This window comes from Corapipo altera, unplaced genomic scaffold (assembly GCF_003945725.1).
Source record: "Corapipo altera isolate COAL_440 unplaced genomic scaffold, ASM394572v1 0, whole genome shotgun sequence".
Classification (NCBI taxonomy): Eukaryota; Metazoa; Chordata; class Aves; order Passeriformes; family Pipridae; genus Corapipo; species Corapipo altera.
In genome coordinates, this window is record NW_020884872.1 from 52,122,046 (window position 1) to 52,148,665 (window position 26,620).

At 34.8% G+C, this 26,620-nt stretch overlaps 1 protein-coding gene across 8 annotated transcripts in view; it reads left to right on the plus strand.

Moving 5' to 3' along the window:
- Positions 1-26,620, plus strand: part of DACH1 (dachshund family transcription factor 1) — a 356,604-nt gene that overhangs the window by 167,742 nt on the left and 162,242 nt on the right. For all 8 annotated transcript variants that reach the window (XM_027647038.1, XM_027647015.1, XM_027647020.1 and 5 more), the window contains exon 3: positions 17,708-17,869. In XM_027647038.1, coding sequence (XP_027502839.1) covers positions 17,708-17,869 — 162 coding nt within the window. The remainder of the gene's footprint in view (positions 1-17,707; positions 17,870-26,620) is intronic.

The following is a 26,620-nucleotide window of genomic DNA, read 5'->3' on the forward strand; positions in this document are numbered from 1 at the left end:
TTTTTATTGTTTAGCAAACACCAATCACAATCTTAAGCAAAGTAATCTATCTAAGATTATATGCTGTGCTCTGTAGTGGGTCTTAGTGGTGTTGATATTTTGTGCAGTAATACCAAAACTTAAGCTTCTGTGATTGTATAGATTTTTTTTCCTGTTTGTTTGTGTGTATACACACACTATCAGCTTTATCAAAAATATGAGCACCAAAGGGATAATGTTATAAAATTAAATCACCAGTAGCCATTGAAGATATTTCCCAGTTTCAGTGAAGATGCTGGGATTAAAGCATGTAAGTCCAATCTTAAGGCAAGAATGAATTTTTATGTAAGATGATACATGTCTTCCTTTCACAGTTGCTTTTTATGCTGCCTTAAAACATGTCAAAATAATCCCCAGCAGAGGAGCCTAAAAGGAATGTCAGCTCTGTGGTTATGTAAATTGAATTGAGTGCTTTACAGCAGGTTTAAGATTTTTATAACTCAGAAGTTGTTAACAGCCAGCTGGTTTGTATCTGTTTTTTATGGTTATTCTTGTCATAGGCAGCCTCCACAATTTTTAATTATATTTTATGGTATGTGTTTTCCCTCCTCTTGAATCCCACAGCCACTCTTTGCTTCAAAAGATATTTTCCACTGGGAAGAGGAGAAGCATTGCTTTGGGACTCCATCGTTAGAAATACTGTTGTATAATTACCTCTTGGTAACAACAGAGGAGTGTGACTCTTCATCGCAGATCTTTAACTTTCTAGGATGGAAATCTGTAGTATTCTGCACACCTGGTGAGGTTTTCGTGCCTGCAACGCCCTTATCTTAGACTGTCTTCTGCTTTTAAAGAACTGATTTGCAGTTTTTATTGCATTCACAATGCAAATTTCTCTTTACTTCACACTTCAGATTTGAATGCAGGCTTTGTGCTTTGCAGATTTGATTGCATTCCATGTTCTGCATCACCAGTTGTTTTTGTAACATATGTTCTCAAAAATGCCATATTTTTAATTTTTGTTTAGTGACAGTAGTAGTGATACTGGACAAACATAATCTTTCAAGTGTTTTTATAGCAAGATAATTTCAAGAATACAGTCTGGTTCCCATCTGGAGTAGAAAAATTGTAAAGTATTCTGAGCACCCTGTTGGAAAATAACACCATTCCTGACAGCCTGAAAAGCCAATGCCTTATTTTTTGTTAGACTTTGAGAAGCTATGAAATATTTAGTTCTGTATAACTGGGAAGACATCACCAGAAACTATGCATTCTTGAATGTTTTACAGTGTTTTGTGAGTGTCCTCTCTCCACCATAGGAAACAGACTGCTCTTTAATTGTCTTTAATGGTAGATCCTCCTATTGAAACACCTCCTCTTCTTGCAGAAGTAATGATGTAAGAGTGAGAGTCTTAAATAATTGATCACACAGAGAAAACTGTTTGTTAGATGGTTAAAAGACTGTTAAGCTTGTCAACCGTAAGATAACAAAGACTATTATAAGATTTCTTTTCGGTGAAAAAATTTAGGTGAGAAAATTAACATTTGTTTGTAGTTAAAATCTAAAATGGTTACAGCCAATCTCACTTGAAAAGCCTATTTTGAAAGTGCAAAGGAAATAATATATGATTTTGTGTTGTATTCCAAGAATTGATTTGTGTAATCCAGTTTCATTATTTTAACAGACTGAAATCAATACAAGTATTATCATCATACCTAATATATTCAGACATTATGACTCTATAGATCTTCTTGTATTACACAATATTATATTTAAATTTGAATGTTAAGTGTTTATTCTGACCCACTTATGGTCTAATGCCCAGTGTCAGCAGCTTCTGAACTTCAAATTCAAATATCTCTCTCTACTGCTTTGGCTTCATATTAATTTGTAGGAGCATACCATGTAACTTAACATAAATACACAGGATAAATACTTATGAGAATTAGCCTATCTGGTAGAATATTGTATTTTTTTTAGTATAATTCAGTGGGAAATTCAAACATCCTCAAAACAATTACCTTTAAAAATACAAGATTGCTGAAAATAAAGTTTGAATATTAGTAAAAATATACTGATCTTTCCAAATATATTTTGGACATTTTATCATATTCTTTTCAATTTTTTTCTCCCAATATTCATCATATTTAATACAGTTTAAAAGGAACATGCAAATAATAATAACAAAAATAAAGAAGATACTGCTTACAAAAGCATGATAGAGTGCAATTAGTGCAGAAAGTGTACAATAGGAATAGCATATACTAAAACTGCAAGATACATTGTATTAGTTTAAAAAACCACATTATATATATGCATAGATGCATAGTATATTATTTTAAAAAACACCACCAGAACAAACCAGGAAAACTTATAGACCTTATGTTTGCCAGATTAGGTGCTTGCAAAATGTTTCATGTTTTAGGCATTACAGGACTGCAGCCACAGTTCATGGCTTCACCTCCCACTTACCCCAGGCAGAACTAACTGCCTGTATTTGCCAGCCATGACCTGCAAGAGTAGTTGTCATTTCTTTCTTCTCTAGGCCTGTTGAGGAGAGCGTGGGCTGTTTAATGATATTTATTTATTCAGGGTTGCAAAATATATCTACAGATGATAAACTGGAAACTAGAACTAATATATTGAATTTTTAATTGCTTCTTGTAGCCATTATTTAACAATTTGAAATAGAAATAATTCTGTATCTCATAAACTCTAAGGCAGTACTGAGCCTACCCTAAAGTCTGTGTTTGGCTACCAATGAAACTCTGAGAAAATGAGAGAATACCTGCATATTTTAATTAGGCAGTGTTATTTCAAAGAAGATCCTCTTTGGGTGTTACTATGTGGTGTGCAGTACTTGATTTGCTTGGAACAATTAATCTGAACAAATAAAATCATACAGTTTTGACTTACACTTAATTACAAAGTTTCTGTAGTTATTATACATGAAGATATTTCAGAGAAACAAAGTCTGTGCCAGGATTTAGTGAACCAATATATTTGGAAAATGCATCAACAGCTGAGGAGGCTGTTGTTCACATTAGACTTTAATGCATTAGTTTATGCTAGATGGACCTTTGCATAAGAATTTTCCTTAATGTTATTACTTCTCTGTTTAGAACAAACATCGATTTTCTCCTTTTGTGTGTGTAAGGATTAGAAACAAGGTTGAGAATATGCTGTTATGAAGTTCTTGACTCAAAATTAATGTAGAGATAAAGAATTAAGTATTTTCATACTGTATCCTTGAACAGGTAAGCTATTATAATAGTTCTCAAATATACACCTGTTTTTTCCTGTCAGTAAAAGATGGAAAGATTATTAGATAATCATATTGTTCCTTTTTCTTTTTGGGCCATTTTCTAAAATATGTAATGGCTTTATGGTACAATTAGATTAGAACTATATTTTTTTATCCTTAATATCCTGTTTTTCAGAATACGACTTCCTTTACAGTCAACAAAAAAAACCTAGTCACATTTTACAAACATAAGGTAAAATCATTATATTCCCTTTTGTGATTGTCAGTGATTTAGGAAGAGTATATTTAACATTTAACTAGTTCAAGTAGCAACGAAAGGATGGAGATTTTTTAGACTTTATTTTAATAAAACCTCAAGTAGCTTTCGTGGAATTAAGATTTTTTGAAAAATCATCAGAAATTGAGATGTGTTTTGATCTTTTTTTTTAAATTGCTAAACTATTGATCTTATGCCCTTCCTGCTTCAGAATTTGAATTGACCATATGCCAACTTGCATTTCAAGTTGGTAAAAAACTTGCATCTGTTAATTTGATGGTTTTAAGAAAAACATTACAGTTAAACTAATAAAAATGTTTATTTACCATTCTTTCTCAGTGTTTCCTGGGCTCAGAAGTGCTTTGTGACCTTTTAAGGTGCATGGTAAAATTGAAAGCAATGTTTCACTTTCATAGTCCCTTTGTGGATTTTTATCCGTGTACACCTTACACTGAACTGCTGACCTCACTTCTTAGGCAAGTTTAGTTTGCATTTTATGGACTTTGTTTGACTTTATAGATTTAGAATAAGGGCTGACACCAATATTAATGTATACCTGGGACTTTCTTTGTTTTTGTAGCTTGGTACAACTCATGTTTGATTTGTATTGATAATGCTTCTGTAAAGTAAGGAAGTGTTGTCTCCATCTAATGGGTAGAGGGGAATAAAATTAAAACATAGATGACATCTGATGCTTCTGGTAATATCAGAATTAAAATTCAATAGCCTCCAACTTCTTCTTCTGTTGGTATTTTTAGCTAAAGGTGAGCTATTTCAAAATTCATTCAGATATTATTCATATATTTTTCTTTCAATGTCTCTTCAGATTCTTCTTGCTACCAAGTATGGCTTTCTCTGGAAGGGATGCTTGGCACATGTGTTAAGCAGAGGTCTTGTAGGTGTGGGGTAATGATCTTTCTGGATTTAATTTACAACTAACTGAAGATAAATTGTAAGAAAATGGCAGACAGGAGACTCAGACCATCAACTGTCTAACCAAGTGACTGACCTAGGGGCATCTCTAAAGCTGCCAAAATAACTGTTCACAGAATCTGTCAAAAAGCCAAATCCTACTGTTAGAAAAAATACCTTTCATAATTTTGCATCTTGGCCTTTTATATGAACACATAGGATGAAAAAAACAAAGTTAATACATGGTGAAATGTATCCTGTTGATGGCGTTCTGCAGATATTATTGCTTCTGTAGACACTTGTGTAAAAAAGTGTTAGTGAAGGACTGATTTGGAGAGAGACAGCACAAAGGTAGAAGCTTTACATTGGACTAAAGTTTATTTTTTTGGTGTTTATATGGTAGCTTGAAATAAAAAAAGCTCGCTAGTATCTCTTTTATAAAAGGGTAAGACTGAGGCGAGCTGCTGCTGTGATTAGATGCAAAAAATACTTGATCCTCTTCGTAAAGTTGGTATTTCATAGAATGTTTTTTGTTGGAGTGGACCTTAAAGATCATCTAATTCCAACCCCTGCAGTGGACAGGTACACATCTCACTAGATCAGGTTGCTCAGAGCCCCATCCGACCTGGCCTTGAACGCTTCCAGGGATGGGGCATCCATGACTTCTCTGGGCAGCCTGTTCCAATGCCTCACCACCCTCACAGTAAAGAATTTCTTCCTAGTATCTAATCTAAACCAACCCTGTTTCAGCTGAATGTCACTGTCCTATCACTACATGCCCTTGTAAAAATCCCTCTGCAGCTTTCTTCTAGGCTCCTTTTAGGTACTGGAAGGCCACTATAAGGTCTCCCCAGAGTTTTCACTTCTCCAGGCTGAATAGCCCCAGCTCTCTCAGCTTATCTTCATGAGAGAGGTGCTCCAGCCCTCTGATCATCTTTGTGGCCCTTCTCTTGTTCCAGCAGGTCCATGTCCTTCTTATGGGGCCTCAGAGTTGAACGCAGTACTCCAGCTGGGGTCTCACAAGACCAGAGTAGAGAGGGGGAATCACTTCCCTCAATCTGCTGGCCATGCTTCGTTTGATGCAGCCCAGGATACAATTGGTTTTCTGGTGTTCTTTTAGTTTGGTGTAGAAATGTCAACTGTTCATTTAGGAGACTGGAATGAATCCATCCAAAATTCCTGTATATCATAAACGTTGTAGGAGGCAATCTTTTTTCCATGCACTGAAGCCATTTTATAATTAATTTTGTTTTCCATGCTCTTTGATATGAGCAATATCAATCACTTATGCTTGAATGGTAGCAGTTTCCAGCAAAAGTAGAACATTTCACTAATATTCACTGAAGTTTTCCTGCCATGTAAGCTTTCTTACAAAAAAACATGAAAATGGAAAAAAACTACTTGTCAATATTTTTCTTCAAAAATATGGTCAGTTGAGACAACACTATACTACCACTTTTGAAATGTGTTTGCCGTAGTTGAGAAGGGCAGGATATCAACAGCAAAGAAAGAAAAATGTAAATAAAGTGCATTTACACACACACATTTGATCACAGTACTGCATGGTGCATATATGAATGTCTCTAAACGATATGGCATCTTTATTAAATATTGTGCTGGAAGGACAGAATCATGTTGATTCATCTGCCTTTATTATATGAAACCTCACTGTGTACTACCCATTGGTTAGTATGCAGCTTAGATAAAACACAGTTCTCCTGGGGCCTGTTATTGCCTTTGAAAATCTGTTTTGATAGGTGGAGGAATCACTCTTTTTCAAGCTTGGCAAAGAAATATAGCATGTGACTAATACATCCAATTAAAGAATAGAACAAACAGAGAGAATACTAAAAATGGCTCAAACGTCTGAGCAACTGGCAGAAAAAAATTCTTTAGTTTTTATGGGCTGTAAGTGCATCGCAGAATTAAATCTAACAATAGGTTTTCATCCTTTTAAAAGTCAATTCCTCTGTTTGCAAAGCTGAGCATGTGTTTTGACATGTTTTAACTAGTGATTAAGAATTCAATTTAATATAAGAAATTGCAACAAATCCGGTAATTTTCTCTCATTTCCTCTAAATTTTATGCATGCCATGGACATGTTTCAGAGCTAATATGTTCTTCACTTTGGAAAATGGCCACCAGTTCTTTGGGCTGTGCAGTGACAAATGTTGATTATAAACCAACATTTTATACTTGTAATCTTATTACCTATCTCTATGTCTTCCGAAGTGACTTCAAGTCAACATTAGTATGAAATTACTAGAATGGTGTTCTGATTTCTAAGATAAAGTAACAATAATGATCCTTTTCTATTTTATCAAATTATTCATACGTAAAATTTTAGTCTAGAAGTTATAGTGTTGAAGACTAGTAATATCTAGAAAATACAAAGAAATACACATACACTATACAGGCTACTGATATTTTTAGTTGAAGAATAAATTCAATTAGAATGTTAGTACTTCCATTGTTAAGTATTGAGGTTGCATCTTGTAGTTAATTGAAGTTAGATTACTTGTGACTGGGATAAAAATAATGAGTTATTATCCAGATGTTAACTGAATTTTTGTCAGTTATTTCTGTTATTCACTCTGTGCTAAATGTGCAGTCCATCTTGCCAATCTGAATGTCAAATAGGTCTAAAACTTGAAATTTTAGCAATTATCAGAAAGAAGGTCATAACCTAGAGAAATGAGAAATTAGAAAGCACACATCCCATCTCATGCTTATGCAAATGTTGAGAAGGTGGAGGAAAGTGGTTTCCAGTAACAAATAGATTTGTGAAAATCCAGATCTGTTGATATGCTGTTTATTAATGGCTGAAGAAAAGATTATTTAAATTATCTGCTGCAAATTATAATCTAGTTCTCCCTACAAAATGGGGAATCCGTGAAATAACTGTTGTCATCATATTTTGTCTGTTGACAGACACTACCAAGTTGAAAGGATTATGGTAACATAAAACTTTATCTTTCGCAAAGTATTGTTAGAAATGAACATGTAATGTCTCATTTATGTAGCATATCACGAGAATTTCTTAGGTTTCTGCCGCAGACAATATTGGGACTCTCTTATGCTTGAGTATTTGGTGACCTTTGAGTATTTATTCATAGTGAGTTAGACAGGGGTACCAATCAGCTGTTGGCTTCAAAGTATATGAATCACTTTTGGAAGTGATATTTATGATCACTTATGTACATCTGAATTTACAAATATCTACAGATCTTCATGATATAGACTGCAATTATGCCAATGTGGTAGGAATTGTAGAAAAGCTACTGCATGATTGTTTTCGTATTACAACTAAGTACAATAATTATGTATGCGTTATAAATACCATGTTTTCCTCTTTAGCATAGTTAACAGTCCTCAGATGTTTACTTTTTGCATAGCAGGCAATTCTGAGGTACAAAATAAAAGTATGCAGTTACTGTATGGTAACATTGCGGATGTGAGAGAACTCCTGTGATCTGAGGTGATAATTTGGCCATAGAATCAAAAAATTATAGAGCCAATAAAGTTGAAAAAGTCATACAAGATCATCAAGTCCAGCCTTTGACCAAATACCACCATGACCACTAAACCATATTGCAAAGTGCCATGTCTACTCATTTTTTGAACGCTTCCAGGGATGGTGACTGTACCGCTTCCCTGGGGAGCCTTTTCTGATGCTTAAACACTTTCAGTGAACAAGTTTGTCCTAATATCCATGCTTTGACAGAGTGCTGGGACAAGACACAAGTGCACATCAGGCCACTGCTATGCAATAGTTTGTATTGGAAAGAGATAATGTGTCTTCAAATAGAAAAGACCAACACAGTGCATTTGTCTAGTGCCTTGGTGAGCACTCAGGGTGCTGCTTGTGGGATTTAGTGTTCTGTTACCTCATGCAACAAGTAGAGGATATAGGTGAGAGACGGCTGTCTGTGACAGTTGACTGCCTTTTCATCTGCAAAAAAGGAATACACAGTGTTACCTGTAAGTTGTTATCACAGCTACTTTGTACGGTATCACAGTTCTGCATCACGTACAATATTCTGCTATCACTGTGCTGTAATAGTACATTTAGCCCCATGCCTTGCCTCTGGCACAGCGTAATGCATAATGGATCTGACGAAACTTAAAAAAGAACACAAAAAAAAAAAAAAAGAAAAAAAAAAAGAGCCCCAAAGCCACAACGCAGCTCTTGAAGTTACAACACTTCTAGTGAATAAAGGAACGAAGAAGGAGAGAGGACTCTCTTGACCCTTACAGGTGAATTCATTACATTTTGAAATGTGAAGATTCTCTTACCCAAGTTTCTGTGTTAAAATAAGGGTATATGTATCTTGAAATAACCAGTGAATTTCTGGGATTTTTTTTCCAGCATTATATTAAATTCTGCCATCCTAATGCTTGTTGCAACCTACTTAGCACACTACAAATAGAGAGAGGCAATCAGAAGAATATTGTAGAATTTGTTAGTGTATATTGTATTATAAAGGTTTCTTTTTTTGGGTGGGGAGTGGGAAACATTATTTGCTTTCAACCTAAATATGACAAAACAGGATCAAAGTTGTTCTTTAAAGATATTTTAGGGTTTTTTATACCTGTGGCATATTTTTACTCCATTAATGTGAATAGTCTTGGGGAAACTGAAAATATCTTAAAATAGTGGGTTATATTTTAAAGATTTATTGAAGGACTACTGCTCTAATGAGCAGCTGTGATAATATTTCATCTTAGTTAGGGAAGGTGATTGTTTGCAGCTAAAGCCCTGAATTCCTTGCCTTCTCTTTTCGTGAGTAGGATTAACGGTGTTTTTACTTCCTGGGGGTGGCAGGAGCCTGACTATTCTTGTGCACTGAAAGTGAGAATCTAATCTTGCTTTCTTGAGGCAAAAATGTTGCTTTAGGACCAACGCCATAAAGGCCACAAAGGCCTTGATAACACGTTGAGTAAATATTAGTGAGAGGTTTCTTCAGTGTGTGGACCCAGTGCAGAGAATAGGTCCCTCTGTGAGCTCATCCATCCCACCAGAAATCTACGAAAGCTAAAATTGCACCGCTGTGGTCCACAGTTAAAATCTCATTTTATTCTGAACTTGTTCTGATGCCACAAATACTTAAAAACATGAATAAGTTAAATGTCACTCACATGATTAGGCATTTGGACTACAGTGGGTCTACGGGAAAGAATTTGCAAGAATTCTGTTTGCAAGGCTAAGCTCCAAAGTTGTAGGGAGATGTACTTCCACGGAGCCATCAGACTGCCTCTGCAGTGTTTAGGTATTAGTTTAATCAAAGAACTGTGTGCCATTACCCCAGGATCTGTGTCAAGCTGTGGATTAGGTTTATAAAAAAAACTACAAAAGCTCCTGCTGGTTGAAAGATTATGAGTATTTAGCTACATTACTGCTCTTACAGGCATGAACACGTCCTTTCAGTAGTTTTGAATTGTAGCACTGTTACAATTAATTAATTTTGTTCATCTAGTTATAAGTTAGACTAAAGGTAAAGGCTAACATTTTATTAAATACTACTGATTTTCTTATTGGTTTTGGCTGTATAACTTTAACTGTAATACACTTCTCTAAACTAGTCCCAAAGAGTATGTCAATAAAAGACATTGTAGTTAGTAAAATGTAATGAAGAAAATTCAGAGTACCAATAACCACCAGTAACTGTCATTATGTTAAACCTGTTAATTTCCCCTAATAGAGAGAGTAGTATTGTAAGAACATGAGATAATACACACAAAAAGAAGAAAAGAACTTCTGTTTGTAGAAAGTGCAGGGAAATTTTTCCCATAATAAGTCGTTGTATTAAACAAGAGCCATTATTGCACTCTAGCAGCACAAATGTAAAACAGAAAGTCTATTAGGAACCAAGCATCACTGTTAGCACAATATATTGTTTATATATAAATATATATTACCTTCTCACATATCTTCTTTTTTGGAATTGCATGCTATTCAGTTAACGAGATTGTGGATCAGGAAAAGTATTTTTTTATATTGTTCAAAGCTGACCTCTGCTTTTAAAAGGCTTGATCTGCACTTTTTCATCTGTTTAGAAGCATACATTTTTGGTTAAGAAACTGAAGACAATCTCTTTGTCTTTTTCCTAAGCTGGGGAGGTTGAGATAAAAAAGAATGCCTGCTTTAAAAGTCACACATGGCTGTAATTTAAGATTTTTTTTACCTCATTGTCCATAACAGTTGAAAGAAACCTTCAATGAAAGTTTATTAACTAGGCCAATGCCTGAGGCAATAAAGGTTCATTTATTACCAGTTTCTTGGCTGTTTTTCTTCTTCTATTTTTCCGTTAAACTCATAGTGTAAGATAATACTTCACAAAATTAAACCTTTGACCTTCTGTGGAGTTAAGTCGCCTTTGATTAGATAAAGTAACAATTTATGGTCCAGCATGAGGTTGCACATGAAATGAATAATGCAACAGAGTGAATGAGAACCGGGAATCTATTGCTTTTGAAAAGATGACTGTTGTTTAAGAAAGAATGCTCTTTCTTAATTGTATTGTATTGATGCTGAGTGCATTCAAGTACGATTTTGAACTGTTACTGAAAACTGCAGTATAGCCAGGCAGTTATGCAGCATACATTGTTTAATTCTGTCACAACTGCACCAAGCCAATAATAAATTCATAGATTACAAAATCCTGTTAAAATAGAACAGTTAGTAATTTGTTGCGGTATTTGAAATGCACTGTTTGATTTCACTTTTTACTCTTCAATACAAAGGAATAAACCCTCAGTAAAAAATAACTTGATGGAATGTAAGTCAATCATCCATTTATGGCAAATATTGGTAATAAAATAATTACATTTACATATTTTTTTGAGCATTGTTGAAACTGCTAGTAGATCAAATTCAAAAAGTACAGTCAATATGAAGTTTTGTCTGCTTTTATCAAAACAAATCAAGAGGACACGACTTCTTTCTAGGACCATGTTTTATTTCTGCAACTGTATTATTAATTGTGGAGGCACATTTTAAGTATAAAGATTTTTAGGTTTGAAGATTGCTGAGGAAATTTAGCTCTTTTGCTTCTTTATCTTAAATGCAATACCCAGACCTCAAAATTCATATTGCAATTTTGAAGTAGTTACAGGAAAAAGGTCTGATTAGGTTGATGAACAACAGATGGTTTGAGCTTCCCATATACTGTTTTTCTCCCAGTGCAAGACTGACAGTTTCACTTTAGTTGCACCAATCTAAACTATGGATGACTTTTTTCCTAAGTATTCCTTCTTTAACAATATTTAAAGTGCAGTAGTTATTTCACTCTTTCTTTTTACATGACATCTTTAATAATAGCCCTTTAAAAGATATTAAAACGTTATCTGGATGAGCAGTTTAGCTGAACCATTCACGTTCATCAGGAAAATACAGCTAGAGGGGCCAGACAAGAATTTTTTGATTATCCCAAAATAACAGGTACTGAAATTTTAGGGTAAACCAGTCTTGTTGTATTGGATCAATCCAGACATTTTAACAGAAAAAAGGCTTCTGCATAACTGTGAGATCCCAGATCTACATGGTGCAGAAAGAATTCTACTAGTGAAACTCAGTATATTTTAGCAGACCATTATGGTTTAGTCTGAAATTCTCCTTTGTGCAATACAGTCTATGTAATCAGACCTCTGTCCTCCTGCAGATTGCTTTCCCCTTCTTGTTTTATGTATCACACTGTATAAAACACCCATTAGATCAGAGACTAAGGTTAGGATCCTATTTCATTTGAAATAACTGGGCAGCAGCATAATAAGCTACCAAAAACTTGTACCTGAACTGCTGAAACCCATGAAACCAGTGCAATAACCTAGAGTGATCGGGGTCAAGTCCTAGGAGGTAACCCTGCCTTTCTTTCTAGGGCAGAGTTTTTCAGATTTTAGTAAGAATTTTGCCAAAGTAAGAACCTCAGTATGAAATCTGGAATTAAGTCAAGAAAAGATATGAATTATTTTCAAGTCAGTACCATTGAAATAAACTATAAGAAAAAGGATTAAGCATTAATTTGAAATAATGAAAGGAGTTCTTTCAGAATTTTAGAGGAGATTTGGACCTCCTCCCATGCAGTGAGTAAACCGTTTCTGCAGAGCGAACTTTCCAGCAAATAAATGAAATTAAATGTAACACACTGCTGGCAGTCGTATTTTGGTTTTCTGCCTGTTCTATGATTACAAAGGTAGAGTTTCTTGAAAATGTCAAAGTCCTAAATTACTCGATTTTCTATGTACCCATGAATACATATATATATATATATGATATAGTTGTATTAAGGAAATGAATAATTATTTATTGGAATGACTATTAGGAACTCTTATTACTCTTAGGCATAGTTATGTGAAGGAATTTAAAAGTGAATGAAGAAAAATTACTTAACTAATTTTGTAATTTGTCCTAGGATGAAGTTTAGGCATATTCGTGGCTGAAAAAGTTACACTCATAAGTCCTTTTCCGTTTTCCTTCACAAATAAGGTGCATTGTAAGCTGCTCACATCTGAAGTTAAAAAACTGAAAGTTTTAAGAGCTTTCTCTTAAGGCAGGCAGGGAATAGTGTATATTATATAAAATAGGAAGGCAGAAACCTTGGATGTGATTTAGTGCCCACCAGTAATTTGTACACATTTTGAAAATCTGTCATGATATATGACAGCTCTCTCAGGCACTTTATATTTAAAACAGAATTGTTTTCTGAAGATGCTTTGTTTTTTTGTCATTGTTTTCTGTTCCATTCATTCATTTTTCAACAGTAGAGACCACACATACTGGGCATACTTCTGGTCTCATTCTCACCCACGAAATTCTGACTTCAGTAGAGTTGTATGGGTGTAAATTAGACTAGGACTTGGCAGGAAAAAGCTTGTGATTATATTTGGCAGAGACAGCAGGCTGCAACTTTATTAACATAATTAACAGCTACAAACACACCCAACAGGCCAAAGTAATCTAGTGACGGAGGAGAGAAGGTCTTAGTAGGGAAAGGATCCTTTGCGCTCTCTTTTGGTGTTCTGCTTCTTGATCCTGAGTTCCTACTAGGGCTTGGCGAGCACTCAGTTGAGCTGTAATTCAAATTCATCGGCTCCTGCAAGACACCTTGAACAGACTTTTGCTGATGAGTCTATAGGAACTGTCAGCAGTACGGAGATTACTTCAGGGGTGTGATGGTTGAATCGAACTTTACTTTCTGATGTTTTGCTTTTTGAATTAAATTGTTGGACAAGATTAATTGCACGCAGTAAGAGATTTAAATGAATGGCTTTATAAAGCATTAAAGTTCTAAGTATGTCACATGGGAAAAAAGCTGTAAGGTTTAAATGAATAAATGTATTTAATGCATAAAATGTCTAGGCTAATTTTTTAATTCCTTTACTAACATCTTTTATTGAAAAACCATACTTTATTCATCCATCTTAGTTATACTGCTGTGGTTGTGGTAATTTAATATTCCTGCTCTTTGCTAATCTTCTGGTTCAACAGAAGTAAACAATAGGTTTCATAAATTAAAAATACGCTCTTCAGAACATGCTTCTAAAGATAAAAAACAAGGCTGTAAACATTTATGACTGAAACAAACTAGATTGTTCAAATACTGCCATGATGTATCATGTATATCAATATGGCACTGATATCAGTTAGAATGCAAACAAGGTTTTAAATGATGTGCCCCTTCATTTCAGCTGGAGAATCCGCTTTACACCATCTGCCTATCAGATGGTTAGGAACCAGGACTGCGTATTAATGCCACATGTTCGATTTTCATTCCTCTTGTAATGGTTAGATTCATATTGCTAATAGCTGTGCGTGAGCACTGTCGATGAAATTTGTGTGACGATGGAGTGATGAGATATTTATAAAGTGCCTGTCTCACTGCATAATCAGCAGGAAGAATGCCAGACATAAACAACTTATCAATTTCAGAATATTAATGACAACTATCATTGACTTCAATTCATTGAATATTTTGGCCTGGATACATTTTAACTGTTCAAATAAATACTTGTAAAGAATAAAAAAATACCTAAGTAGTTGCTTGGTGTGATCCTTACTTCTTTGATTTCAGTTGCCTTTCTGAGTCCCATCTGATTATCTCATTTTTTTAGATAAAATTTCTGTAGTGTAGAGAAGTGTGCACCTTGGAAATCCCTTGGTTATTTATTGTAGAGTAAAGTGATATTAAATAATGTTTAGGTCAAAAGGCTTTTTCAAACAATAAATTTAAAAAAAAAAAATCCCAAGTATTTACTTAGGTATATACCCATACTAGAACTTTAAAGTTTGGTATTTTAAAATATGCATATAGATACATAGTAGCATGTTAACTTTTATTTATAATATGTTTATCTGCCTGTACTAATGAGATAAGAAAGATAAATTGGGCTCTGTGATGAAGCCTTGTCTTGTACCATACCCCAGTATACCACAGTGCACCAGTGGCTCTGATAATTGGCTTAGACCTTCCTTGCCACTTGCTTTGCTGTATAAGGACATTCAGGTGATGGGAAAAAGTAGCAGTAAATGAGAAACTGCTGTAGGCTGGAAGGGCTGTGAGGAACAACATTAGGCTAAAATTCTGAGGATTATTCCTTACTCACGTTTCCCCCTTACTTACACCGATGCATATATGAGACATGCATTTCAAATTCCCATAGTTTAAATTAATTTCTGTATAGCAAAGTAATCATCTCAATCACTTCTGAGGCTATATGAGAGAAGCCATGAAATTAGTAATTTAATTTCTACTTTTTTAAAGTATCATTTATTACGACAAGCTTTATCTTGCAAAAATTGTACTACAGAACTATGCAGTTTGTATTTTAGTTTCTCAGTCCCTATCCAAAGTGAAGCATTATGACCTGTTTTGTTGAGAAGCACCAAAGCATACTTTTTTTTGCAAATTTTGTAGCAAAAGAGAGTTTATATTTTAGGAGTTCTGCATGCAGGTCGTTATCCCAGTGAAATATAATAATTACGGGTGGGCTTACAAGTCCTATGTCCAGCATCTGTTTAATATGTAATTTACCCCAATATTTGGAAGCACTTAAAAACTGCTGGCCTAGAAGTATAGTTGCAACCAAAAGCTTGAGGCCTGCTGTTGTATTCATTGAATATAATGTATTGGAATATTCCTCCAAAAGATTGTTCTTTAAAAATGCTAGTTTTAGCTTGTCAGTGATGTATACATATATTAAAAAAGGAAGTATAGGTTATTGTGTTGTTTAATGAACACAGGATGCAAACCAGAGTTCAGAGGTGCACCATCCCTTTTTCTGTGACCAAATTTAGGGACTGTAACCAAATTTGTGTAACGTATAGCTTCATATCCTTCCTCTAAGGTAAAAATATCATTGGAAGCAGTCCATGTTATTGTCAATATCTTCTTAAGATCAGAACATGCACAATTTGTACTAGTAACAGAAGCTAAAATAAAAGTAAACTCTCATATTTATCCACCTTCTCATTTGACTTTTGGCTTTTGATACATCTTCTATCTGAAACAGCAGTTTTCTAAATAATATTGATCTGTAATTACTACTTATTTGGTAATTCTCATTGCACTTGGAGGTGTTAGAAGTCAGCCTGTGAGGAGGGTCAGGAAGCTGGAACTGTTTGCTAAACTTGATGTGGTCATACAAAGAAATAAGGGAACATAACCTTGTATCAAGCTGCAATATATTCAAGAGCATCTCTTCTGCTGCCTCATTGATCTCCTGTTGTCCGTTCACCTTCTGCCTTCTCCCAACTAGAATTTGCCTTCTGTCCCTCCCCACTGCTAGCCAAAAACATGGCAATAGTGAACTTGTTTTCCATGTAAGGAGTCAAAGCAGACAGGAGACCCCGGGAAGCAATAGTGGTAGCAATATTTATCTCAGCAGCCTGGTCTTTGCTTATTTGGCCTTTGCTGCTAAATTGCACTCCTCCTATACTGGACAGCAGCCTTGGCCCACTAGAATAGTAAATTGTGGAGTTAATTCCTCTTGAGATCCATAAGACACTTCACAGATCCCAGAGTAGCTAAAAATCAGACAAGCAGGCACACCTTTAAACTAATTGCAGTGAGTTTTTCAAGCCTTCTCCATGGTCAGGTCAAGAATCTTGATTCAGAATGACTGAGGGTCTGTTCTTCTCTTGTGGCATCACAGGCTGAGGGCTGAGATTGCATCATTGCATTAAACTTACCTACTTTCATGCCTTCTCTTTTATTTCTTAAATTTAATTCTCTTTCATTTCCATCTCCACCCCCTGCATCAATTGGGTGGGGGAGGCAGCTCTTGTAAAGTTTTGACATTGACTTCTCTCTGCTGCCACCCAGGATGGGGCACATGGATCTGAGTGGGTAGCCAGCAGCGTTTGGGGACCACAGAAGAATTACCCTGCCTCAGGAAAGAGGGCAAAAAATTATGCTTGTGACTTTGATTAAAGGCTGCATCTAATTTTGAGTTATGAAGGCATTGATGGACCATTTCTCTAACTGCTGTTGACAGAGAGAAACTTTCCTGGTTTTGTTGAACATTCTTGTAAATGACTGGATGGCAGAAATTTGGTTTAGTAGGAAGAGCACTTTGGTTACCTGCAGGTGGCAATTGGAATTGGGATTTAATGGGTTTAATAATTCCTCTTATTGATAAATACCTTAGATTTATGATTACCATAGATTTATGATTTGAATTAATGCTTCATTTGGTCATAGAAAGAGATGCTGAGACAAATGATATGCAGTGGTTGGGGCTTCCATACTGTAGCCATTAAATACCTTAATGCCTTCAAGTCTGAAAAAGATGCTTCCTAAGTGATTACATCTCCTTGCTGTTATATATGAATTGAGAAATGTCTGAGTTCTATCATCTGTTAGCACTAAATAGAAATTATACCCGTTTTTTCTGTTTTCTTTAGCATGTCAAACATTTGAGAGCTAAAGGTATTTTTCCTAAGTACTGTTACCTAAATGTTTGCCTATTTATAGTCAGACACTCAGGACACCATTTTGAAGCTAAATTAGATTTTTGACTGCATATGTTTGTAACTGTAGCTAGTTATGATTGTATTATGGATGCAGGTACTGGATACCAAGTTCGGGTTTAGATCGAAGTATAGCAGTAATTATCTAAATATGATGAGAAATATTTTACTTGAAAAAGTGGATAGTTTTCAAATCCAAGAAGAAGAATAATACTCTGCAGTGTTCTCTGTTCATTACATAACAAGCATGAAGAAAGAATAACAATTGTAGTCCCTATAATGGAGAATAATAGAATAGTGTATATTAAAGTTTTTCCTTCTTTGCAGGTCTGACAGCAGCAGCTGCAGCAGCAGCAGCTGCCACCAATGCTGCAATAGCAGAAGCAATGAAAGTGAAAAAAATTAAATTGGAAGCTATGTCCAACTATCATGCGAATAATAACCAGCATGGAGCAGACTCTGAGAATGGAGATCTGAATTCAAGTGTTGGTAAGTTTCAGACACAGCATTATTATATGTCCATAATACTCAGATATTTTATTAAAACAGTGGTCTTTCTGAACTACCTTCTGAAGTCCTTGATTTGGTGTAAAAAGTTGCATATTTATTTTCCTTTTCATAATGTTTTTAGTTGTATTTTGTATCTGACCTTTACACCAGCGTTCAGCATTGTTGTTACGATTACAAAAACATTCTTTTCTTTGCAGGCTACTTTTGCAGACTCCAGTTAATATTTTCCATGAAAGAAAGTGGTTTGATTGCTTAGAGTTCATTTTTCAAAGTACAGGTGGAGTGACAGATGATGGTGTCAAAGTGAAATTTAACAATGTCTCCTGCTCAGTGTGTTGGGTATCGACTTTAGGTAATTCAGAACACAAGCTTGAAAGCAAAATATTTCATACTTTCATGTTCCCTGTGACAAAAGGAAAACATACATACACAATAAATTGTACCGTGCTTTGCAGTTCCTATCATATTTTATTTTAATATACACATTCTTAAAATGTAGTTAACAGGTTTTTCCATTTCTTAAGCAACCATCAGCAACTCTTGTTTTTTTTCAAAAAAGAATTGTTTCAGTATACTTTATGAATTTGTTTGGACAATTTGTTTTGCTAAAGCATACTTCAAAGCTAGGATAACTTTTTGTTGTTGTTGATTAAATCTTTAATCATCTGTGTGTGTCTGCTGTAAAATGTTTTGTTATGCCATTTCATTGTATTGGCTCCTTTTATCATGTTGAGACAGTATTAACTCAGCAACAGAAATTCAATGACAGAGAGGTACATTCAGAAGACTGCAGACAAGATTGGTGTATGCTGGAATAAAATGGCTTCAGATAGGCTTTTTTGCTTTTATTTTGGCCCTTTTTCTAGTTTGGGGTTTTTTTTCAGTTTTTCATCTCCTAAATACATTTGAAATGAATCTTAGAGAGTTATGTACTAGCCTTAACATAAATAAATATGTGTTTGTGAACGATGTTTCTGCACAGTTCAGTAGACATCAGTAGGGTATTATTTAGAAATAATATGAATACCAGTTCAGAGAACAGGTTTACCTAGGCACATGCTATTGTAAATAGCAACAATATATATGCATTGCTGCATAAGGAGATGACATGATTGGTTTTGTTTTCCTTTTAAATAAAAACTTAAAAATGCCTCTGTGATGGTGAAGAAAATAGTCTTAAATTGTATGTAAGTACTCAGATAGCAGCAGTCACTTGAATATTACTGGAAAGATTGTCCTCTTAGAGAGAAGATAAGAGAGGGTACAGAGGAGGTATCTTAGAAATGCGGGAGGAGGAGATAGGTACAAATGAAGTGCAAGGACCAGGTGGCCCCCAGCATGCTGGGAGAAGAGAGAAGCAATGAGAAAGAGTGGAAAGTGTAAATGCAAACTGGGAAGATAAAGAATGTTCTACTAGAACTAGAAGCTAGTTTAGGTTTTCAGACATAGATGAATGCATTATGTGAAATAAAATGTTCAAATACTGGCTTATAGAACTGTTATTCTGTTTGGCAGTTCTAGGGACAAACCACATGTGAATCCATGGAAATGGAAAAGTTAACAGGTAATCAACAACTAACCATGCAGAGTAGTTGTAGGAGAGTGGATGGAGGGAATATGTGAACTCCTTTGAATGAAATGGAAAAAAAATCTATTTTGAAATCATTATTTGAGGCATAATTTAGATAACTAATATGCTCTTACACAGCTTAATCATTTCCTGTTTAAGAAAATCCATTCTAGCTATTTTAGTCAGACAAAGTTAGCAAAGTAAGATTATTTATTGTCAATGTCAAAATTTCCTCTCAGCCCCTTAACTTACTTGTTAGCTTCAGTTAATTTCTCAATTTAACTGAATGAAGAATTGAGTTAATTTCGTTCAGAAAAAAATGGCTCTTCTGAGTAGAGCGAAAAGCTTTCCAGTTGTCTCCATTCTATGAGGAATGGGTCTGGCAATACAGTTTGCTTGTCTGTTTCCAGTCTTGAGCTATACCCTTCATATGGAGGATTTCTCAAAAATAGTTTGTTTTTGTTTCTTTTATAGTCAGCCCTATCTAGTATCCAGTGTTGGTTATGCATATGGAATCATAGAAGTGATTCCTGCTGCTACTAATGCCAGGGTATTATTTGGTTCAGGAAGAGTTAAGTCTTTGTGTATTAGTTGCATTTTTGAAAATTAGCATACTGTATTATCTTGACAAGAACTCATATTTCAAAGGTGTTGCTTTGTAGTAGGTGTGTGCTCTTTTTCTTCTGCATTTTTTTCAGATGCTTATTTATGTCTTTTCAAATAAATATTATGAGGTCCACATACTATTAATGTTTTAAATAATGGCTTGTTAGGCGGGAATATGAAATATTACATTACTGAATGTTGACAGGAGGAAAGAATAAAGCAAAAGAAAATAACCTGGTTTTGGTTTATATTTTAAATTATGTTATGTGCCTAACCAAACTGAAAAGGAGCAAACAAACAATCCAACCAGGCTAAAAGCTTAACTGATGCATCTTAGCCCATATGTAGCAGGCATTATGATGTGCATGGATCCATCCTATCTTGTTCTTAGGCTGCTCCGATGCCTATGTAAGAGCAGACAAATAAAATAAAGACTCTGGAGTTCATTTTTCAGGTTTACTTCTGATTTGTCTTGCTTTTTGGTTTTAATCAAATGTTTAATGTGAATTATTTTTTGTAAACTACCATTGTATAATTATACAGAGCACTACACAAGTTTATTAACTTGGTCCTTTGAAGCAATGACCAGAAGGTTAGTGAATGAAGGGAGTTAAAGGAAGCCAATGATACTAATAAGTAATTATTTTATATCCCTCAGTTTTGTTGGTAACCTTGAGCTTGCATCCTCCCATCGGAATTATCATTTTAGAAGTGTGAAAAAAATGAAAGAAAAAAAAAGAAATTACAGAGGAATCAGGGTGAGGTATTAGCACACTGAGTAAAATATATGGCTGCAGCGCTTTTCTCCCCCATCCACAATCAATTGGATTCTTTTAGTTTAATATTTACTTGCTAAGATGAGATGCTAGTCTGCATGGTGATAAACAGTCTGCTACTGGCATCTGAAGGTGACCTGTCAGTTCATATGGACAAATCTGCTGCTTACTGAAATGTACAAAATAAATCATTAAAGCAGGCAGGTGCTCATTCCCAGATTTAAATCACCATAGATTTATGATTTGAATTAATGCTTCATTTGGTCATAGAAATAGATGCTGAGACAAATGATATGCAGTGGTTGGGGCTTCCATACTGTAGCCATCCTAATATTGATTACTGAGATGTCTTTGCAATCTCTTGTTTATATCAAGTACTGTCTTGTGACAGCTTGGCTGATATGAGCTACATTACAGATAAGAAGGAAAAATGTCCCGGGTTCTTTTTAGTGGCAATTCTACATACAACATACAGGGTAGATAAATTATTGGAGTTTTCTTTAAAAAATGAATTCCATAGGGCAGCAAACAAAAAAGAAAGATTATGCTGTTATTGAGTGCTTGGTTTTGGTTTTTTAAAAATAAATAATTGCAGAATTAAAAGAAAGAGAGCGACAAGGTCAAATTTAAAATTTCATTGAAGAGGTTCTACTCTTTGTCATATTAACATCTTAGTATGGTATTAGGATCAGTTGTATGTTTACCATCTGATGCTCTGAAGCAATGCATAGGTAAAGCAGCTAAATCATTTCCTTACTGCTTAAGTACTTACTACCCTGCTATCATACTTCATTAACCTGCTACAGCAAAAGATAGAAGCCTTTGAAAATAAATACCTTTAAAGCTATTTCTGTGAGCTAGGCTTTGCTATCTATAACTTGGTAGGAAGTGAAGAACAGTCCATATATTTTTACTTCACAGACATTTTATATAATGAAAACACTATGCACACACTGTAGGGAATACTCAAAGGATTTGTTAAGACCTTTGCCACTTGCTAAAATATGACTCATAAAACTTGTAAACAACTATCAACAATAGTAAATTACTTGCTTAGTAGGAAATGAGTTCATATCTATTCAAAATGTGATCTCAAAACAGATGTCCCAAGAAAATATCATTGTTTAAACTACATTCATACAAAAAAAATTGCTATTATTTCTTTAAGGAAGTGAAGCAATCAAGAAGACTTTGGTGTTCTCAGTTTCTAAACACAGTTAGGAAATACAAGGCAACATTTTACACTTGGCTAGCATGTTAATCCATAAACAACCACAAAATGTGTTGAAAATTTAAGAGGTTTTCTTGGCATGTTAGGTTTCCTCTTCATATGCATTATCTTGCAATATTTAAAATTATGAGACAAACACAAGGCTTCCTGTGATGTGTTGTTCAAAAGTAATGATTGCTTGTATACTATTCTTTTTTTTTTTCATTCAGAATCAGAGATAAAATGATTTAGGTGAAATTATTTTTCTCCAGTGACCTTGTCCAATAATAGAACAGTACAAAATGCAGTAATTTCCTTTTTCTAAACACACGTGTCTACTTTGAAGGAAAGAATTACTTTTCTGGTTTCAGGAAAAAGTCTTGGAGACCTTGAAAAAGCAAATAAAAGGAAACAGAGAATGCAGGCCACTGAGCACAGCTCTGCAGTTGCACATCTGATTCTCTGCCTTGGCAATGTTAATGAACCTCAAATCCTCCCTATAATTAGATGAGGGAATTGCTTATATTTTCAAACAGATGATGCTGCTATAATGAAACGATTGACAGGGAACTTAAGAGTGTCTACAGTAGTCATTTGGTTTCCGGGTTTTGGGTTGGTGATTTTTTTGTTTGTTTGTTTGGGGTTTTTGGTTTGTGTTTTGTTTTTGTTTTTTTTTTTTTTTTTGGGTGGTTTGTTTTTTTTTTTGTTGCTGTTGTTTTGTTTTTTGGTGTTTTGGTTTTTTTTTTTGTTTTTTTTTTTTTAATGTAAAAGAAGATTGGCTGTAGATACAAGTCCTGGGAGAGGTAGTAATTTACACAGAAAGCTATGACAGGTGTCTTTGCATAGCATGGAAATAAAATGGAAGACAGAGGAATGATGGGCAGGTATGGCAATTTTCAGGAGGGGGTGTCCTGTGCTTATTCTGCTTGGGTTCTTTAAAAGGGGCCGAGACTCAAGAGATGGATCCGGATTGAGCGCACAGCTGTAACTGCTGATGAGCTAATTGCTCCTTATCTCTCAGCCCCATTCATCTTCATTTTTTACCAATTACTGAGAATTATCTGTGTTCTCAGTTGGATATGAGAGTTAATCCTTTTTGGTTAAGCTGGCAGTACTGTGAGCAGATTCCAAATCATAGGGTGAAAAAGCCAGAGCAGGCTTGTTCTCAAACTCTCTCCAGTTCGATGACGGTATCACTAGTTCATAAGAATTTTTCTATTGTTTAACAGATTAAACATTGACTTTTTTTTTTTACTTTCATATTATGATTAATATATGTATTTCTCTTAGCGTAGGCTGAATGTGTATATTCTTAGGTGGACAGATGTGTTCCCTTTCTGAAAGTATTCACTTGCAAAAATGAAAATAAGATAAACATTAACTTCAGACCAGAAAGATTCTTTGCAGTATGTCAGTGTTTATTGTGTGATACATAGCACTTCTTTTAACGACAAGACTGTGCATGCAACTTTGACACCATGGGACATAAGACAAATGCTTGTCAGTGACATATATCTACTTTTGTAAATTTGTTTGAGATCTGTGGATGAAAAGTGCTGTCTAGGTGCTTGCAAAGGCATAATCATACAGCCTTAAGGACAAATGTGCTATGTTGAGCACATCATATTTCAAACTAAAGGAATGCTTTCATAAAACTGTGGTTTGGGAACACACAGAAGACTAGAAGCAGATCATTTAGTAATAATCAGGTCACTAAACTTTCTTCTAGAATTTTACTTTTCATAGGTAAAAAAAAAGTTGAATTTTATACCTACAATGTAATGTTTGTCTGTCAACCAAGCATATAATTTCTCCATATCTGCTTCCCTAGCTTTTGATTGTGATAGTTAATTTGCTAAAAAAAGCAACAAATTCGTTGTTATGATCTGAACATCAGTTAGTAAATTAAGGGAATTATTAGCAAAGATTCAGCATTTAGTGTTGGAAGGTCAGTTATAACATGTCCCACATCTAGATTAAATCCTCACTGTGAAGTTCACTGAAACAAATGTAGACATTTGCATGTGAGTCACCTTAGACTCAACAGGCAGCAACAGGCAGTTGTAGGGGTGATCCATCTCATGGTAAAGTAGGTGGCAAAAGTAGATCAGATAAAGGGCATCTTACAAGTGCTTAGTCATGCAACTACTGAGCTGTAGTTATGTAAGAAAGTTAAATGAATGAATCTCACTCTCAATGTGTGCAATTAATATTTCCTGGAAAAAGATTTAGAGGAGCTAACAGATCTTTTCCAAGACAGTGGTACAGTAATGGCAAAACAGTGTCTGAGACACAGGGAAATGGAAAAGAAAAAGAAATAAATCTACTCCTTAGAGACAGCAGGTGAGAAGTTTAGCTATTCACACAGAAAACTATTTAGATATAAATATACTCACGTTTATTCTATCGTATAGGTATATTGCTTCTGAAAAGGGTGATTTTACTTACATGAAGTATACAAAAGAATAGGCTTCTAAAACTGCAGAAGCATAAGGTTCGTATTTGACATTTGTGCTGTGGGCTTGCTATGAAGCTTTATCAAGTTCAAGGAAAAATCTAAAGTGATAAGTCTATCTTGTCAGCAAGATAACAAAAAAGTCTATTTATATTGTTTGAACACATTTATTTTATTTCCTGTTCCATGCAAGATAATCCTAATTGGATAAATAGTTGGATAATTTAACCTTCAATGTGATTTTTTCCACAATGCATACTTCAGTGTTATGACCATTTTCCTTTTCAGTACTGCCTTGTATGAAACTAATGAAATTGTTAAGCTTTTATTCAGTTTTGTTTCATTGTTACTTTTTATCTGTATTAAATATACTAAAACATAATATTGTGGATGTGCTATATTAAGAAATGTAAGCTTAATACACAGCTTACTTTGTTAAGTAGTTATGGTAGTCTGTAGGATCATCTTTCATAAATATTAGCTAGAAGCTACATTTTTAAAAGAAAACATTAGACTTTATGATTATTAGTTCAATTTTAGAAAATAATGGCTATGGTGGAATACATAAATTAACATATCTCACATGTGAATTGAATTATCATCATGAAAGTATGTGTCTTTTCTGTGTTACAGATATTTAAATATGCTGTATTATGCATAAAAATATTTTCTCTATAGTTATAGAGATAGTAAAGAAATATAGAACACTTTTCATTCACCTTCAGGACAAGTGACTAAAAAGACCCTGATTTATTTTTGGAACAGAATTAAAATGTGCATCCTTTTCTGACTGGTGTGTATGTTTCACAGTGATGTGAACTAGGCAACATGTCTTGGGTTTGGGTTTAAAGGTAACTTGATAAAGATAAGTCTTGTAGGGTTTTGCTTAATCAGGTTATCCTGGGGGCAAAGAAAGTGTGCTTTCTAGAGACTAAGTCTGTATTTGCACCCATAAGATGCCTGCCTGTATTCTGTGTTCAAAGGAGCATTTTCTGAGTTTCTCTAGGTAACGGGCAAAGACAACCATAGGGCCTAAGTCTGGCACCTACTGTAAGAAATTTTCTTAAATTGAGTCTGTGCATGTAGAAAATTGCGTACTCTGGCAGTTCTTAAAAACGCCATTTTATAGGTCTTTTCCCATCAGCAATATCAGCGGGATCTACATGTAGATACATTGCCCTTGTCTCAGAGTTTGCATTCAAGTCTTAGAGCTTCAACTTTTTATGATCAGGAAATCCATTACACATCTAAGTGATAAAGCAGATAAATGAGGGCCATATTGCTGCAAAAATCAGAATGAGAAATAACTACCTCTTTTATATGGAAAGAAGTAATGTGTACAGAAGAGGGAGGGGACAAGCAAGGGGAAGATACAGTCCTCTGAAAAGGCAGTAGGCCGTTTATTGTAGAGGTCAAAGTTTCTTATTTTTTTTAAGCTCCTCCTGTGATAATAGAGGTAAAACACTGAGCATGCTCTTAGGTTACATGTCAGATACAGACATCAAATTTTCCCTTTGCTTTTGGATCTTGACTGGCAGTCCAGTTTGTGTCTGAATATTCAAATACTAGAACCATGGGATTATGTACTTCCAAAGAAAACCAACTCTGCGTGGTTTTTTTTGTAAAGTGTATTGACCATCTTCTTTTTAGCTATACTGGATGGGGCATTATTCAATGTTTTCAAAAATGTAGAATTAAGGCCATGGAGAGGAAAAAAGTACTGTGAGACTTGTGTAACTTTTCTGTTCAAACAAAGGAGGAAGCTCCACAACCTCTGAAAGCCCCTGAAGTTGACACTCCTGTAAAGCCCTGTGACTCTGCTGAGGTGAGAGGAGGCGGCTGTTGCACAATCGACCCTCTGGGTATCTTAGTAGTGTATTAACTGATCAACATGCCTGAAAAAAGAAAGCTTAATAACATAAAATGCAACTGGCAGTACCTTGAAAAATCCATGTGTATTTTTGACAGTGAAGATGGAGACAATAGGAATACTTGATGGACCAGACAGGAGGGAAGAGAAAGGATTTTAGCGTGGTTTTCCTTAACAGCAGGCCATAATCGACATGCAGACCCTTGCATTTATTCAGTGCTGAGAGAATTACTAGTTTGATAA